Source organism: Pygocentrus nattereri, chromosome 20 (assembly GCF_015220715.1).
Source record: "Pygocentrus nattereri isolate fPygNat1 chromosome 20, fPygNat1.pri, whole genome shotgun sequence".
In the NCBI taxonomy this organism is placed as follows: domain Eukaryota; kingdom Metazoa; phylum Chordata; class Actinopteri; order Characiformes; family Serrasalmidae; genus Pygocentrus; species Pygocentrus nattereri.
Window position 1 is genome coordinate 23,484,159 of NC_051230.1, and position 16,020 is coordinate 23,500,178.

Sequence of the window (16,020 nt, forward strand, 5' to 3'; positions counted from 1 at the left end):
ATGCACTGCATACTATTGCTTTAAAAACGTATACAGTACTGTGCAAAAGAGACCAGAGAACATCCAGTCAAAACTATCATGAAGTACAAATTTCTGAGGATATTAAATATCTTCTTCTTCTTCTTTCGGCTGCTCCCTTTAGGGGTCGCCACAGCGGATCATCTGCCTCCATCTTGTCCTATCCACTGCCTCCTCTACTTTCACACCAACCATCTCCACGTCCACCTTCACTACATCCATAAACCTTCTCTGAGGTCTACCTCTTCTCCGTCTACCCGGCAGCTCCATCTCCAACATTCTTTGACCAATGAGGTTATTAGATATGATAATCTACATTGAGTTGTTGATGCCCGTGTGTCATTTTTTTTTTTTTAAATCAGCTTTTTTCCAGACCTCGAACAACAAATGACTTGTACTTAATGTCCATTTTGACTGGAAATGTAATAAATGAGGGGAGCACAGTACTGTATATTATCAAGTGATTGTATATGTCTAGATACACATACATATAATATGAACAGCATCTGCCGTGTCTTTCAAAAAAAAAGGCAACTGGAAACACTGACCAATTAACATTTCAGCACAACTGTAATCATTAGAATTCATGACTGCTTGTATGGCAGCCTGTTAGGTACAGCGCTGTTAGATCCAATATGATATATTCAGAATGTAAATATTTTTCATTGTGCAATATGTTCATAAGTGCAATACAGATCTTATGCAACGTTTTTCCTATTTTGTTGTAAATAGTCTAGAGATTTAACTTTAATTTTTATTATTTATAATGTTTTTACTGTTTCCCGTTTCTATTACCGAGTGCCTTACTTCTATTACTCTGCTGCTGTAATACTGTGAATTTCCCCGCTGTGGGACTAATAAAGGATTATCATCTTATGATGTGAACAGTCCTTTCTAAATTCATTAAGGCATAAAATGTGTATTTAAGAAGTATATTATGTCACAGTACAGTATTATTAAGACATTCTAATCTGGTCAGGCTTCTGAGCAGAACAGGACAGTTCATGGTAACAGTTGCTAGGCAGGTTTTCACTTCATACACAAAAATGCACTAAATATTATTTAAAGAAAACAACTTCCTCTTCCTCTCATCAGTACAGCATGCTCTCAGATGCTTCCTGTGGCTGACACTACCCAACAGTCGCATGTGGGCCGAAGCCTTTCTAAGCGTTCTGGAAAGGAATCAACGAGTCAGATGAACCGGTGAAAAGGAAATGAGTAAAAAGTAGATGAAGCACAGTTTCGGATCTTCTGGTGCTCAAACACATTTTAGCTTTTGGCTTTGCACTGCTCAGTAGACGTTTTGGAATTGTTGCAATATGGGTGAAGCATTTCTGAGAAGCACTGAGTTTGAGGGTTTGAGGGTCCAAAGACTCCTTTGGGCAGGTTTACATCTTCCACATTCAATCAGGCACTGTCTTGAGTGATGGGATTATCAAGGACCTGCAATAGTGTCCAGGGGTTCCCTATTCCCAGAGACCCAAACCCTCATTTTGCAGGTTTTTACAAACAGAATCATATTGATAGTTTGGTGGAAAAACCTAATTTACTCAGTTTTCCCCTTAGCCCAAACACGCAATGCAATTAACCAAGACTTGTTTGGAGTGCAACTTTAGTTTTGCACACTTCAAAAAATGATATCTTGGCAAACAAAACCACCTTAAGTCTCAATATTTCTCACTGTGGGATAACTAAGATTATTCAGCCTGTAGACAAAATAATTCCTGAAACAAGCAAATGGCTAATGAGTTGCAATGTGGCTAACAAGTCATGGAAGCTTATACCTGATAAATTAGCACTGCACACACTGCATAACAAACATTACTTATGTCAAATCACATCAGGCTGTTAAGCAATCTCAAACACACCTCCCCAGGTAAAACTAGCTCCAACAGAGTTGTCCTTGAATATAAGAACATCCTTCAGGTATAAACTTCCTTTACTTGTTAGAAAGAAGAAGCAAACTTCAGACAACAAACCTGTCTGGGCTGATCGAATTGTGTTTGGGTTAAGAGGAAAATCATGTCCTTTTATCAAACTACGGACAGAATCCTGAAACAGAAAACACCAGTGGCAACCTCTACGCAACAACTTCTGTGTCAGGCAGGAAGCTGTTTAGGGTGAGATCATCCCCATCTTCGTCCTCAGTGTTAGGGATCAAGGCACCATTGCTTTTGGGGTGTCTCGGCTTGGGAATGGGATGTTCTGTGTCATTCATGAGGGCAGATATGCAGACCATCTCCGTCTCCTGGAGGAGACCCTCCCTGTTCCTGTATCTGCTGGCTGCCAGCTTCGTAGCTAAAATGACAGTGGACATGATGAAGATGGTCACCAGGGCAGCCAGCAAGGCAATGGCGATGAGGCAACGGCCTACAAGGCCTTCTGTTTTTGAAGCTTCGGTGGGACAAATATGATCATTTATGACTTCACTGCTGGCGGTTGTGCCCTTGGTTGGTGTTTGTTTCTTGATGGTAGAAGGAGAAACAGTTCTCATCGTGGAGGATCTACTTGTGGTCGTTACAATAACAACTGAATGCGTGGCCTGTTTGTTGGTTACCACTCTGGGCTCCACTGTACGAGCAGAACTTCCTGATAATGATGTGGGGCCAAGGCTGCTATTTCTCACAGGAGACTCAGTCTGATCAGAGCTTTTGTTACCGGCCGGACTTTCAGTACCTGCCAGCTTGGTGGTGTTGGGCTCTGTTCTTTCACTGGAATGGAAGCCTTCAGAAGTTTCATTTCCCTTTGAACTTTGACTGTTGGTCATTTCTGAAGTATGAGGAGCTGTTGAAACATTTGTACCAAAGTTCTCTTCATTCCCCTCTGGAGTCTGGGTTACATGGACCTTGGGAACTCTGGTAGATTGAATTTCAGGGTCGGTTCTGGGGGTGGTTCCCCTGTCATTTGACTGTGTGGAGGTCGAAAGTTGATGTTCATCCCCGCTAGAAGAGACCAGGCTGCTCATGGCCAGTAGTAAAATAAGAAGTAGCCTTAGCACAGGTCTGTTAGTCATGGCCATCATCTGTAGCATAAAAAGAAAGCAGAACTTGAAGAGGACCAGAATTGCATTGTCTGAAACACTGTCAGTCTTCATCTTCAAAACACTGACATCTTACAGTCAAAACACACTGGGTCCAGCTTTTTTTCTTAACCCTAGTCTGAGCTAATTTTAAAATGAAAAACTTCAGCAGTCATTAACACAAACAGAAGCTTTCAGTCCAGGATTTATATTGCTAAATGTGGCTTTAAATGCCAGAGTTTTCTCATTTCATAAGCTATGCGAATATCACTAGAACTTCACGTGGGTAACATCCTCAACTAATGCCAGCTTCAAACTATTTTCAGGGAGAGATTGTTAAAGTTTCCACCTCTATTCACAGCCTGGCAACCTCACATTTGATGGCTGCTTGCCATTTTGTGTGTCATTCCAGAGTGTAACAGTATGTTAGTTAAAAGTTTCAAGAGCTCCACACCTCCATCCCAGATAAAACAGAAGCAAAAGCAAGTAAGCAAAAAATAAAAGAACTGTATACATACGGACTCTGAATGTCTTAGTGCCGAACCGAAGCTGCAGGCACTTCTTTCGAACAGCTTGAACTGCGTCAAAACCCTTTCACCGTTTAAATTTAAGTTCAGGAAGTTGTCTCAGCGTCAGACCATTCTGAGGTTTCAAACTGACGCAAGCATCAAGTGTGCAAATGGAAGTCTGTTTTAAAAGCACACGCAGGCTTCAGTTCCCTAATTCGACACATTACAACCTCCTGCTCGGAGGTGGGCCCTAAATGTTGGAAAGAACAAAACATACAAGAGAGTTCAACAGTTAATATTTATTTTTCTGATAGCCATTGAGATTCTCTGATGCTTGAAACAGAATGAATGGGAAAGAAAACAGTACAAATACCCACAAAACAGTATTTCTTTTAAATTTTTAATATTTTACTGTTTGGTCTTTGATGCATTTTCTTATGCGGTCTGGGGGTCAGGAAGAAAATTTTGAAATTAAAAAAAAAAAAAAAAAAAAAAAAAAAAAAAGTTATTTACAGCATTAAATGGAATCCCATACACTAAGCTTTCTAGATTCTATCCAACCTACAGGAATCACTTTAAATCTGTATTCCTTACCACCTACAATACTCCATCATTCCAACATAAGCACTTTCACCCTGACACACAAACAATGCTGCCTTTCACAAATGCCAACCTGCACCGTCTTAAGACAGTTAAGTGAAGTAGACTAGAACCAGTGGACAAGGGCTTATTCCACCCACACTAACAAACAAAGCAGAGGTTCCCATACATAAGGCCTTACTGGTGTATGCAAAACCACTAAGACAGCTGCTGGACATTGAGTCTTATTCACCTGATCGTGGAAAATGAACATGCCAAAAGCCCACAGATCACTGAGACAGCCTTGTTCTTTAAGATATTTCAGTGATACTTGCCCAACTGCATGGATTTAGGTGGTTTAAAGGACCAAAATCCACTGTCAAGGCAATAAATTCTAAGGTAAAAGGCATTTGTTTGATAATCCTTTCATGCTAATCTATCAATTCACATGGACATTGTATCTCTCCTATCTCTCAAACACTTCCTAAACCCATCTGTGCATATCAACTCTTAAGTTTCTACTTTTCCCAAAAAGACCTTGCTAACCTTGCTAAAAATGCATAGAACCTACTGGAACCACTACAAAATGGCACCGATATCTTTCTTCTATACTGTTCATCCACTAGCCTACTTTCTTTGTTAATCAGCACTTTTGGATACAGACATCCTCAGCAGGAAATCCCATGAAAATCCTTTGATCTAAACTGTGCACACCAGCAGAGGTACTGTATTGTCTCTGCGGGTGGAGTGATTTATTAAAAAAAAAAAAAGAGGATGCAAAAACACCTGCGATCATCTCAGTTCCTGGAATGAACTATGTGAAGACAAGTTTAGTGAGGGTGCAGGGGAAACTGTGGCAACAAACACTTGGACAAAGCACATTGGGAATGTGTTCACATAGTAGTTCATAAATGGCATTTGCACAAAGGAAAAGCTAGGTTTCACTCATGGACCACCTCAGAAAAGTTGCATATTCTGACACCAGTGACCATCAGTTCACAAGTGAGCCATGGCTTGTGACAAAGTCATGATTTGTACAGTCTAGACAATGCTAGTGCCCTAGAGAGCTGGTTTCGCATGGCTAGCAGAGCAGGACAGTTTTGCTATTCGCAGCGGAAACAGGAAGTCAAGCATGGAATGATTGTGGCAGTCTACGCCAACACTGACGACATAAGGTCAAAACATTCATGAAAAAGGGGGGCAAACTCCTGAGGTTTTATTAGGTTCAGACCTGACAACAGAGCAACAATCTGAAGGCTTTGGCCAGAAAGGGAAATGATATAAAGAGAAATTAACGACTTTTCAAAATTTCTGCGGAGATGCAAACGAAGGGATTCAGAGTGGTTTGATGTAAAGAAACTGATTTCTTTACAGTGGTGGTGACGGGAAGCAACGGTGACAATATCTACAGGACAAATGTAGTCTTTTTCTTTACAATCCAAAACAACCAGCGAACCTACACCCATCCTGAGTTTTCATATGTAATGCTGAAGGCAAATTAGTAGTAAACCTGAAAAAATAAGTTTTCTAAAGGAACTATTTTACCTTAAAGTGCCCAGCATGAATCTCTGCACCATGAAGGAGGGGGGGATAAATAAATAAATTAGGCCAAAACTTTATCTTAAAGCTATTGTAAAACAGTATCTGAGGCATCAGATGATGTATTCTTAACCATGCAATAGCTTTTTGTGAGGGAAACTTTGAACCATTAAAAGGTTTCACTTGTCTGGCTCCCATCACCAACACTGGGAAGAATTCTTTTCACTCCCCCACTGCGGATGTTTACGTCTTATCGATTTGATTATGAAGGAATGTTGAAAAATCATTGAAATTTCCCTTTAGGTTTAGAGAAAAAGTAAGCTGATGTTGCAATGTTCAGAATTTAACATTGGGGCATATTTCATGCTGAAATGACTAGCAGTAAATGGCTAGTTTGGCGTTTTAACCTCAAATGACACACTTTATTCAATTCAGTACCTTCTATGAAATACTGGGGTACTATGAAACCATTATGCAAGTTCTGTAGTTGTAACAGTGCAAAATTGGACGTGTGGACTTAATTTAACGTTAATTGCTGGCCACCCTAACAGACAGATTGAACTACCCCTTTAAATGCTACTGTACAAGATCCCATTTATGCATCATGAGGCACACCAACTTTTTTTTTATTATTTATTTAAAGACCTGCTTAATGTGCTTTGTTCCACTGTCCACTGTGAAGCTAAGCACCAACATGTTATCCACCTTCTCAGATTAGGAATCCTGCTCTATTTATTTCATCTAGAACTCCAGCAACGTTCATTACATGTACAAAGTAAGAACTTATGTCTAATCAGCCATCTGAGAAGCATGATAAGTAGTCAGAAAGCTATAAAATGGTATAGGCATACTATGAGACAGATCCACTGCTTTCTTCTCTCTGAAACTCTGAGAAGGGGTTTAAACTGAAAACAACAAAATAAGAGTGGGAGGGGCAACCCAGGAATGTAAAAATCAAAATTTTAATTAGAAAAAGAAAACTTTATTGCATGATTTTCGCATAATGAGAGGATGTTTTGGGAGAGAGGCAAGTTGTAGGGAATGATAGGAAATCTCAATGGCTGTGTCCATGGCAACTGAAGCATGACGAACCAGACTGGAAGAACCAGAGTGGTGAATCATCCGCTGATACAAAACATTTCAGTACAAAGAACGATCAAAAGAAGTTTTAAATGGGCACCTGAATATTGATCAAACTAAACATAAGATTTAAGACTCTTTCAGTAGGTGGATGCTGTTTTACTCTGTTGATCTGTACATTCGCTCCAACTGGTTGGTTAAAATCAGCTTGAAAAGTTTACTTTTTTTGTCCACTGTAATATATGACTTAAATAGTTCCCCCTCCATTGCATTACCGGCCTATTGCATTGTCCCTTATTAGTACAAAGTCTGAGTAAGACAACAAAAAGCTAAGGTGAAATACTGTCAAGGAGGTGCATACACATCTCCTCTAAAAAAAAAATAATAAAAAAAAATAAATTTGGCAACAAAGAAGAGGGGAAAGGAGGAAGAGGGAGGAATGCAATACTGATGCTATTTCAACATTGTAGCACATCACAAAGTATGTGAATGCATCACTAGAACCTTGGTCACAATGTCTGACCATAAGAAAAATAAACACTATTAAGACCTTTGGAAAAAAGAATACCCAATAAAACAAGTGCCACTGAGGGATTTGGAGTAAGGTTGAATTCATGAATTTGGTGAGAGACCTATGCTTTGTCTCTCTCCCTCTCTCTCTCATTTTGCAGACATAATGAGTTTGGTGGTTAGAAATGGGATTTAAAAAAAAAAAAAAAAAAAAGTTCATCTTGGAATGTTGGTCGGGATCGTTGCTAGGCAGGCTTCAGACGGAACGCTGTCGTGGTGATTGGCAGTGACGGGTCCCGCCCACCTGGCCAAAGGAACATCCTGATCAGTTGCTGGGTGGAAGGGGATTTGGGTCCTTTAGATGTCCATCTGGGACAACTGCTCCTCGAGTTTGGCGATTCGCTTTTCCTGACTGCTGACCAGCTCTCGGAGAGATTTGATTTCTTTTAGCACCTCATCCAGCTTCGCTTCACCTTTCTGCAATAGAAAATGTAGCATGTAAGAGGCCAACAAGCATTTTAAAAAAGCATTAAAAAGCACCTGGAGGCACCCAACATTTAACAAGCAGAAAATGCTTTCAACTTCTAAGATTATGTAGAAAAATAAAGAATAAAACCTATAATAAAAGCAGAACATTGTTACAGGCATGTTTTTGCTTTTTTCCTGGTACCAAAATACATGTATAAAAAGGTCTTTTTGACTGGAAATTAAACACATGACAAGGCGGTCTTTGACTTGCGCATCATACTGTTGGACCTTTTGCTGCTAAAGCAATTCTAAATGTCGCTGTCAAACACTCTAGGCTGACAGCAATATATAGTATGAGGTAGGTAGGGGTGGATGATGCGACATTAGACACTGTTGGCTGGACATTTTGGTTGGTGGAATATTCTCCGTCCAGCAGCAACAGTGAGGTGTTTAAAACTCCAGCAACATTGCTGTGTCTGATCCACTCAGACCAGCGCACCATACTAACACATCACCATCACGTCAGTGTTACTGCAGTGCTGAGAATGACCCAGCTCCCAAATAACACCTGCTCTGCTGGGGTACTGTGGGGGTCCTAACCACTGAGGAACTGGGGAAAAGGGGGTAAAAGATAGCAGAGAAACAGATGGACTACATTCTGTAACTACAGTTGAGTGAACTACAAAGTGATCCATTATGATAAATGGAGCTGATGAAATGAACAAAGAGTATAAATACAACGTGCACTTAATGAAGTGGCCGATTTGTGAATACCCCTCAGTTGTGTGGTCCACCAGCAGCCTTAAGGACTCTAAATACAAAAATGAACCACAGTCTCCTCTCAAAGACACTGAAATATTTCATGTTGGACATGGACTGTGATTATAACATTTCTGACCTTGTTTGTGGTGATGCAACGATTGTGTAATATCTCTGCACCTTATTCCACTAGCTCATGTCCAGAATGAGTGCTGTGTCAGTGCTGGCACTGTCCTGCCTGTTTAATTTATCGTATTTATTGTTTCAAGCTTAATTTTTTGTTTGCACACGATGTCTGCACATTCGCACTTGGCACTTTTTGTTCCTTTTTGCACCGTGTTGCTCTTGGAGGAACATAATTTCACTCCACTGTGTACCTGTACATAGAAGGAATGACAACAAAAGCCTCTTGACTTGACTTGATGTGAATGCAATAAAGATAGGGCTTTTACAATAGGTCTTTAACTTTAATTTCCAATCAAAAATGGCTGTTATGAATAATTTTTGCATTTGTGTCAAGAAAGAAGCAGGATATTTAACAATTACATTAAAGCTTCCAACAGTAAAAATAAACCAAAGACATAAAACCTATTAAATCTTATAAAACTGAACTGAACTAAACTGAACTCAATGGCAGGCTGACTGGAAATTAAATAAATGAAAGGGTGCTGTCTGACTTTTGCACAGTACTGTACAAGTTGAACCTCCTGCTGCTAGTCTTCTAATGTTTGTATCCTTATAGTTGTTCAAATACTGCCCTGCAAATTGCAGCAACCTCTGTGTTCTAAGATTTTATCCAAAACATACAGAAGTAACAGCTTTGCAGAGTATTTGACTGTGATTATTAGCACTTCTGTCATACTTAGCAAAATCACCAGCCTTCAGGAAATGAAAAGCTGATGTACTGCACCTTCCTGTGAAAGTCAATTTTAGTACATCAAACCTCAAGAGTGTCAAAGGCAAATATGTTTATTAACTGCGCAGACTACTAAAAAGAATTCTCATTTCAAGAGCATCAACATGCCTTTGTGTTTTTGGGTCAGTGGATTATACAGTCACAGGCAAAAGTTTAAACACCTCTGGTAAAATTGCATGTTTTGTTGATATTTTTATTTTTAAAGTGTAAATAAGTTAATGCATTCACAATAGAGCAAAAACATAAATTAGGGATTAATTTGCAAATATAGCATGTGCTATAACTTTTGCACAGACCACCCACCCACACAAATATGTTAAATTCAGCAAATAAACAGTTATTATGCATTAAAATGTGTAGAAATCTATTCTCTTTAGATGTGTTAACTTCAATGAAATGTGTCATTTGAAAGGGTGTACAACCTTTGTATACAACAGTACTTGTAAATGAATGCGTGCTTTCTCTTTTGCTTTGTGCGCTTGAGAGTACATGTGAGCATGGAACTCTAAATGTGTATGGCAGTATAGTAGCTCTCATGATTAAAGATTTGATCTAGACAGTGGTGGGCAGATTAAATCAACCTTGCATATGTTTATAGGCAAGATTACAGCACTAACAGTCAGGAAATGAACTCTGCATTTGTGAGCATCTTGTACAGATGTAAATATCTTTTACAAGGAAGTGAAGTACATGCAAAAACAGAATGAACAAAAGAGCAGACAACAGAGAGGAAGAAAAATTATTCTGTAGCACTCACAATAGATGGGGCTGAGGTGGCTGTTTTGGTGGCAGGATTGGTGTTCTCTGTATTCTTGCTCATCTTGGGCTTGTTATCCAGAATGTTCTTCTTGACCACTTTGAGGTCACGGTTCTTGCCAGGAATGTAGCCATGTTTGAGCGAGATCAAGATGGGCTCGCCGTTCTTGCCCTCAAACCATTCCTCGGCCTCCAGAGCAGGGTCGGGACCAGCCGTGTCTGGATACAGGTCATCCTGGAATAGGTCAGACTGCAGAAAGGCAGGAAAGTTACAGCATTTGTTATGGGACATTGCAAGAGAAGTGGACGCTCATAAGTAGTCAGTTAAACTCAACCCCAATACTTAACCACTAGTCTACACAACCGTGTTGACTACATACCTCAGATTAAGACAGAGTTACAAAAAGGTGTCAATGCACAGTGTAGAATTCTCACTATTCTATATCTTTTACAATTTAGCTTATTCAGCTAATACACATAATTAAATGTTAGTTGAAATCAGCTATTCTATAGCAGTGACACAAAATTCCGAACCAGTAACTATCAAAAATGTAGTTCCTCCAGACCTGGTATTATATTAACACACGATTTCAGCAAATTTTCTACTCATCTCACATTCTCAGAAAGCTGAGAAAACATGGCCATAATTTTGTAAATTACTTCATTCAGACAGGATTAGTTTCAGGTGGGGTTATGTCATTTTTTAACCGGTTTCTCAGTGATTTTAGTTCTGTCCAAATGCACCATGTCAGTCAGTTTTACAGCCTGCACATTATCGCTTAAAGTAAAGGTTCCGGGGTCAGTAACCTTCCATTAAACAAGCTGTAAAAATGACCTCAGGTTACAATAATCCCACCCAAATCAATGTTGGTAAAAATACTACTTTTCCTTTTCAAAAGGAGTTTCTTAAGAAAGAAGGGGCTCAAGCAAGGCCCATTTACTATGGCTAAAATCAAGCTGTGTACTTTCCTCAGTCAAATCCAGAAAAGTGATTTTATTTAGTGACGTTGGCTATGCTTTTTTGTAATCTGACAATGCCGATGACCCAGTGCATTCACTCAAGACAACAAGAGAGATGGTTTGGGTAAACAAGTGATAGCTAAGTTAAATGTTACTTGTTTTCTGCTTGTTTCTTTAGTAAAGGCAATGTGTAAACTGAGAAGCCACTTCCATCTCTCATGTATACCAATATTTCTTATGCTATGCAAATTGGTCAAAAACATTACAAACATCCTGTGGTAAACTGGCATTATCGCACCTCCCCATGGACAACTAATTTTGTCTGAATAGGGCTTAAGACTGACAAGTGCTGATCTAGGATCCTATTCCCTCTCTGTGTGTGATGCTCTGACTCAAAAGAGCTGACCTAAAAACAGTACTTCTCTCCTGAGAGGCTTCATGATTTCTGTGAATGTCACTGCTTTCAGTGCCCTCTGGTGTTCAATGACTCTAAAGGCACTCAATACAAAGTGGAAAAAAAAAGACTCACTTTTCTTGGCACAGTCATGATGATAGGCTCGCACTTCCGCTCATGTAGCTTGTAAAATCTGAACACAGAATTAAATGTTTTAGTAAGACATTCATGTCAACAGCAATGTAGAGTCTACACGGTCACAAATGCAACATATGACTGTTTCATAGCAGCCTTGGGCACATTCTTGTTATTGTTAATGAACCTTATATATCCTTACTGAACACATAATACATAGTTTTCTATTATCAAGGCTATTCTGATGTAAGAGGCTTTTGAACTGGTTCAGGAGTGTATAAGAAGTGAATGAGCTGGTCTGAATAGCTAGCCCAATATTATGCAGTTCTAATTTACTGCGCAAATTTACTGAGCCAGCTAACCATGAATCAGAGTCATGAGTGAGGGTCCTAAGGTAACTTCACACTGAAAAAACAAAAGGGCAAAATAAAAAAGCAAAAGCAAAATTTTCAGTTTAAATGTGGTTCTAAACTAGGGCTCCATACGGCCCCCTAAAGGACCTGAAAAATGACTACATTTGTGAAATGTAGGTCTATAATGGAAGAAGGTGAGAGATTTAGCAGACTAAACTCTACAGGTAATCAGACCTCTCCCACCTCACCTGGCAATTTCACACTTGTTGACATCCAGGCCCCTCTTCGTCATGTAGCCCATGCCCCTCTGAGGCTCCTTGGTGGTGAAAGTGTTGAGGTAATGCACATAGGGAGCCTCATCCGTGATCTCAAAATAACGGATGCTGCTGTCGCCCTGGCAACACGCGCAACAACCAGACATGACTGACTGCATCATTTGAAATCACTAAAAAAAACTACACCAGGGAAAAACGCATACAATTCATATGAGCATTTACAAAAGGAACAGTATTCAAAAGGTGAGCATGGTGAGTATAACAATAAACTAGGAGCTAGCAAATCTTGATAGGTTCGTTGTGGCATTGCAGGGAGTTTGTGAGACTGATGGAAACACCACTGTCCAATCAAAAATTACTGAATGGACCACATCTTGTAGTAAATGCTATCCATGTTAAACAGTCATGTGTATACAAGAGCTAAAACAGCTAGAATTCTAAATCAAACCAATACCAAAAAGTAAGTGAGCAATATGTTGCACTCTTGTATGTATGAGGGCAGATTACTAATCGAGGTATGAGGCCAGCTTTCTTAATAAGACACCTGGAACTCAACACAAATCATTTAGGCTGAAGGCATATAGCTGACAAAGTCTTGGGAATCCCTGGGAACTCCTTTTCTGGCAAAAGTATTGGAGTAATGTAATGGTGTGTGAAGCTATGAGCAAGCCAAGCATGGTGTTTACCTTTCCACACAGGTAGACTACATTGGTGTCGGGGTCATAGAAGGGCAGGAGGACGCCATTACTGGTATCCATCTCGTGGACCGAGATGGGCTCCTCCATGTTTTGCTAGATAGGAAATCAGCGCAGTTATAAACAGGTCAAGCAGAAGTGTGCTGTAATACACAGATTCTACACAAAGACTCAAAATGAGTGGTATTCACTTCTGGTCAGTTTTTGGTGCAGCATAGTTGATATGGTGATATCTTCTAACACCTGATTCAACTCATCAGTTTTAGTGGTGTTAGTAGTACTAAGACTAAATACTAATAAAAAAATTTTTTTTTTTTTAAATGTGCAAGACTCTAGTCTTCCAGCGTTGGACCTGACGACCTACACCGAAGGCTACATTAAACACTTTTTCTTTCTGAAACTGAAGTTTCTTTGCTTTATATTTTTGAAAATGACAAGCATACCGCTGTCTATTACACACGCACACCCATCTTTTCTTAGACATTATCTTTTTTTTTAATTTGCTCATTAGCCATCTTACTTGTTATGCATACCTAGTAGCTAAAATTGGTTATAAGTTTAACTCCATACTGTGTGTACACTTAGACAAATCTCCAGTTACACAGAATAATGTCTCAAGTAATTGCAATTAGGAAATTATGTAATAATTCTGACATTAGGCAGAAACGTATGATTATGTCTGACAAGTGCTTGTAAATTTGAGTGTAAGATTTCAACAGACTGAAAAATGTCTGACATGCAGTTAAACATTAAAAAATGATCAATATCAACATCAGCAATAACAGTAAAAATAACCATCACCACCAAATCTAATCTAAATGAGGATGTACTTGTTTTTATGTGCACACTAATCCACCAAATACTGCTAATATATGTTCCATTTAAAGACTTGCTTTATATTATTTATATTAATTTCAGCTAGCATCCCTATGGGAATCTGTAGCACTGTTAGCGTGAGGATATAATATGGAACATATCGTCTCAGCATTTGTTTATTAGTGTGCACATAACTGTTTTGCTTATATATATTGTTTTTGTTTTTCATACCCCCCCCCCATCATAATTTTAACATTAGCTTTTTAATAAATGAAGGACAATATTTTTAGCCACCAAACTGCAATGTCACTGGACGTTCTCTGTCAAAAATCATTCTAGGCTTAGCTGTACTTGATACACCCTTGAAATTATTAGTCAATGAATAATTCCAGTGTATGGGGCGGTCTGCTGTTTGTGTGAACAGGAACTTACTGGGTTCCAGAGTGCAAGCTGTCTCTCGCTCATGCGGCTGAAGCCAGTGGTGAAAACATTTCCATCGGAGAGAAAGATGGCTCTCATGGGCCTTGCTCCTTCATGGGCTTTATCCTTCTCCTGCCAGACATACACACAGATTCATTAGCCTTCTAAACTCTACTGAAACTGGAGGAGACCTTTAGAAATACACTATACGGACAAAAGTATTGGGACACGCATCTTAATAAATGAATTCAGGTGTTTTCAGTCCCATTGCCACAGGTGTATAAAATCAAGCACTTAGCCATGCAGTTTTCCTTTACAAACATTTCGGTTTGTGAAATTTCCTCCTTCCTAGATATTCCAAGAGGAAGCATTTAGGAACCTCGAAGTTCCTAAATGGCAGATCACCAAGTTACAGGGTAGACTCAGCGAGTGTTGAGGTGTATAGTGCATAAAGGTCACCAACGCTCTGCTGACTCATAACTGTGCACTGGGAGCTTCATGGCATGGCCGAGCAGTTGTCTGCAAGCCTTATATCACCAAACAAAATGCCAGGTGTCGGATGGAGTGGTGTAAAGCACGCCGTCACTTGACTCTAGAGCAGTGAAAACCAATTCTGTGGAGTGACGAATCACATTTCTCCATCTGGCAGTCTGATGGACGAGAACATTACCTGCCTGACTGCACTGTGCCAGCTGTAAAGTTTGGTGGAGGAAGGATAATGCTGTGGTGTTCCTTTGCAGGGGCTGGCCTAAACCCCTTAGTTACAGTGAAGGGAAGTCATAAGATTACTGCAGACCAAGACATTTTGGACAATTGTATGCTTCCAATTTCATGGGAACAGTTTGGGGAAGGCCCTTTTCTGTTTCAGCATGACTGCGTCCCAGTGCACAAAGCAAGGTTCATAAACACATGGCTAGGTGAATCTGGTGTGGAAGAACTTGACTGGCCCTCACAGAGCCCTGATCCTCAACCCCAACGCCATCGAACATCTTTGGGATGAACTAGAACAGAGATTGCAAGCTAGGCCCTCTCATCAGTGTCTGACTTCACAAATACTCCTCTGGATGAAATTCCCACAGACATGCTTCAAAATCTTGTAGAAAGCTTCCCAGAAGAGTGGAGGCTATAACAGATGGATGAACTCCATATTAATGCAGATGGATTTAGAGTATGTGTATACCGTATGTGTTTGTATGGGGTGACCCTGTATCGCTAATGTTTTTTCCAGGCCATGAGGCAGACCCAGTCAAGCTTCTGATGTCTGAAAAAAATGTGTGGCCCATCATGTATCATGAAAATTTTTTGAAGTATTGCAATATTGTATATTTGCCATATCGCCCACCTCTAGTGTATCTAGCTAAAACAACCGCCTCAAACTAAAAAATGTGTTATCAGAAATTAAAGTTAACTGAAAGGTTTTTTTTTTGCGAATAACATTTTTTTTTGTCTGTTGGTTAACAGAAAAACAGTTAATCATTTACATTCCCACTTACTGAATATTCCTATTACTACTTACATATGTGTAATACATATGGGACATAAGCATGGACCCAGTTCTTCATAAGGTACAGAAACAAACGTGCACAAGGGCAGTGCCAGATGGCATTATGAAATCCTTACCGCTATGATCTCCTCCTTGCGTGGGTCGATGACTCGAACCTTCTTGTCCTTGCAGGCGGTGCAGATGAGGCTGCCACTGCGGTTCCAGCAGGCACTGTAGATCACATCCGGGTGCATGTCCTCCAGAGTGATCAGAGCCTCACCCGTACCCACGTTCCAGATCATAATCATGTTATCACAACCTGCACAGGAGAGGAGA

The 16,020-nt window shown here is 39.8% G+C and overlaps 2 protein-coding genes across 2 annotated transcripts in view; both read right to left on the minus strand.

Moving 5' to 3' along the window:
- Positions 1 to 913: 913 nt before the first annotated feature.
- Positions 914 to 3,693, minus strand: selplg (selectin P ligand). The gene is made up of 2 exons (XM_017684684.2): positions 3,556 to 3,693; positions 914 to 3,040 (listed from the first exon to the last, which is right to left on the minus strand). The coding sequence occupies exon 2, from the start codon at positions 3,038 to 3,040 to the stop codon at positions 2,099 to 2,101; it is 942 nt and encodes a 313-aa protein (XP_017540173.2). The 5' UTR covers positions 3,556 to 3,693; the 3' UTR covers positions 914 to 2,098.
- Positions 3,694 to 3,830: 137 nt separating this feature from the next.
- Positions 3,831 to 16,020, minus strand: part of coro1ca (coronin, actin binding protein, 1Ca) — a 55,285-nt gene continuing 43,095 nt past the window's right edge. Inside the window, exons 5-11 of the mRNA XM_017686928.2 lie at positions 15,822 to 16,003; positions 14,214 to 14,333; positions 12,957 to 13,061; positions 12,244 to 12,389; positions 11,643 to 11,700; positions 10,155 to 10,403; positions 3,831 to 7,731 (exon numbers count right to left, since the gene is read on the minus strand). Of these exons, the coding sequence (XP_017542417.1) occupies positions 7,612 to 7,731; positions 10,155 to 10,403; positions 11,643 to 11,700; positions 12,244 to 12,389; positions 12,957 to 13,061; positions 14,214 to 14,333; positions 15,822 to 16,003 (980 nt within the window). The 3' untranslated portion in view covers positions 3,831 to 7,611. The remainder of the gene's footprint in view (positions 7,732 to 10,154; positions 10,404 to 11,642; positions 11,701 to 12,243; positions 12,390 to 12,956; positions 13,062 to 14,213; positions 14,334 to 15,821; positions 16,004 to 16,020) is intronic.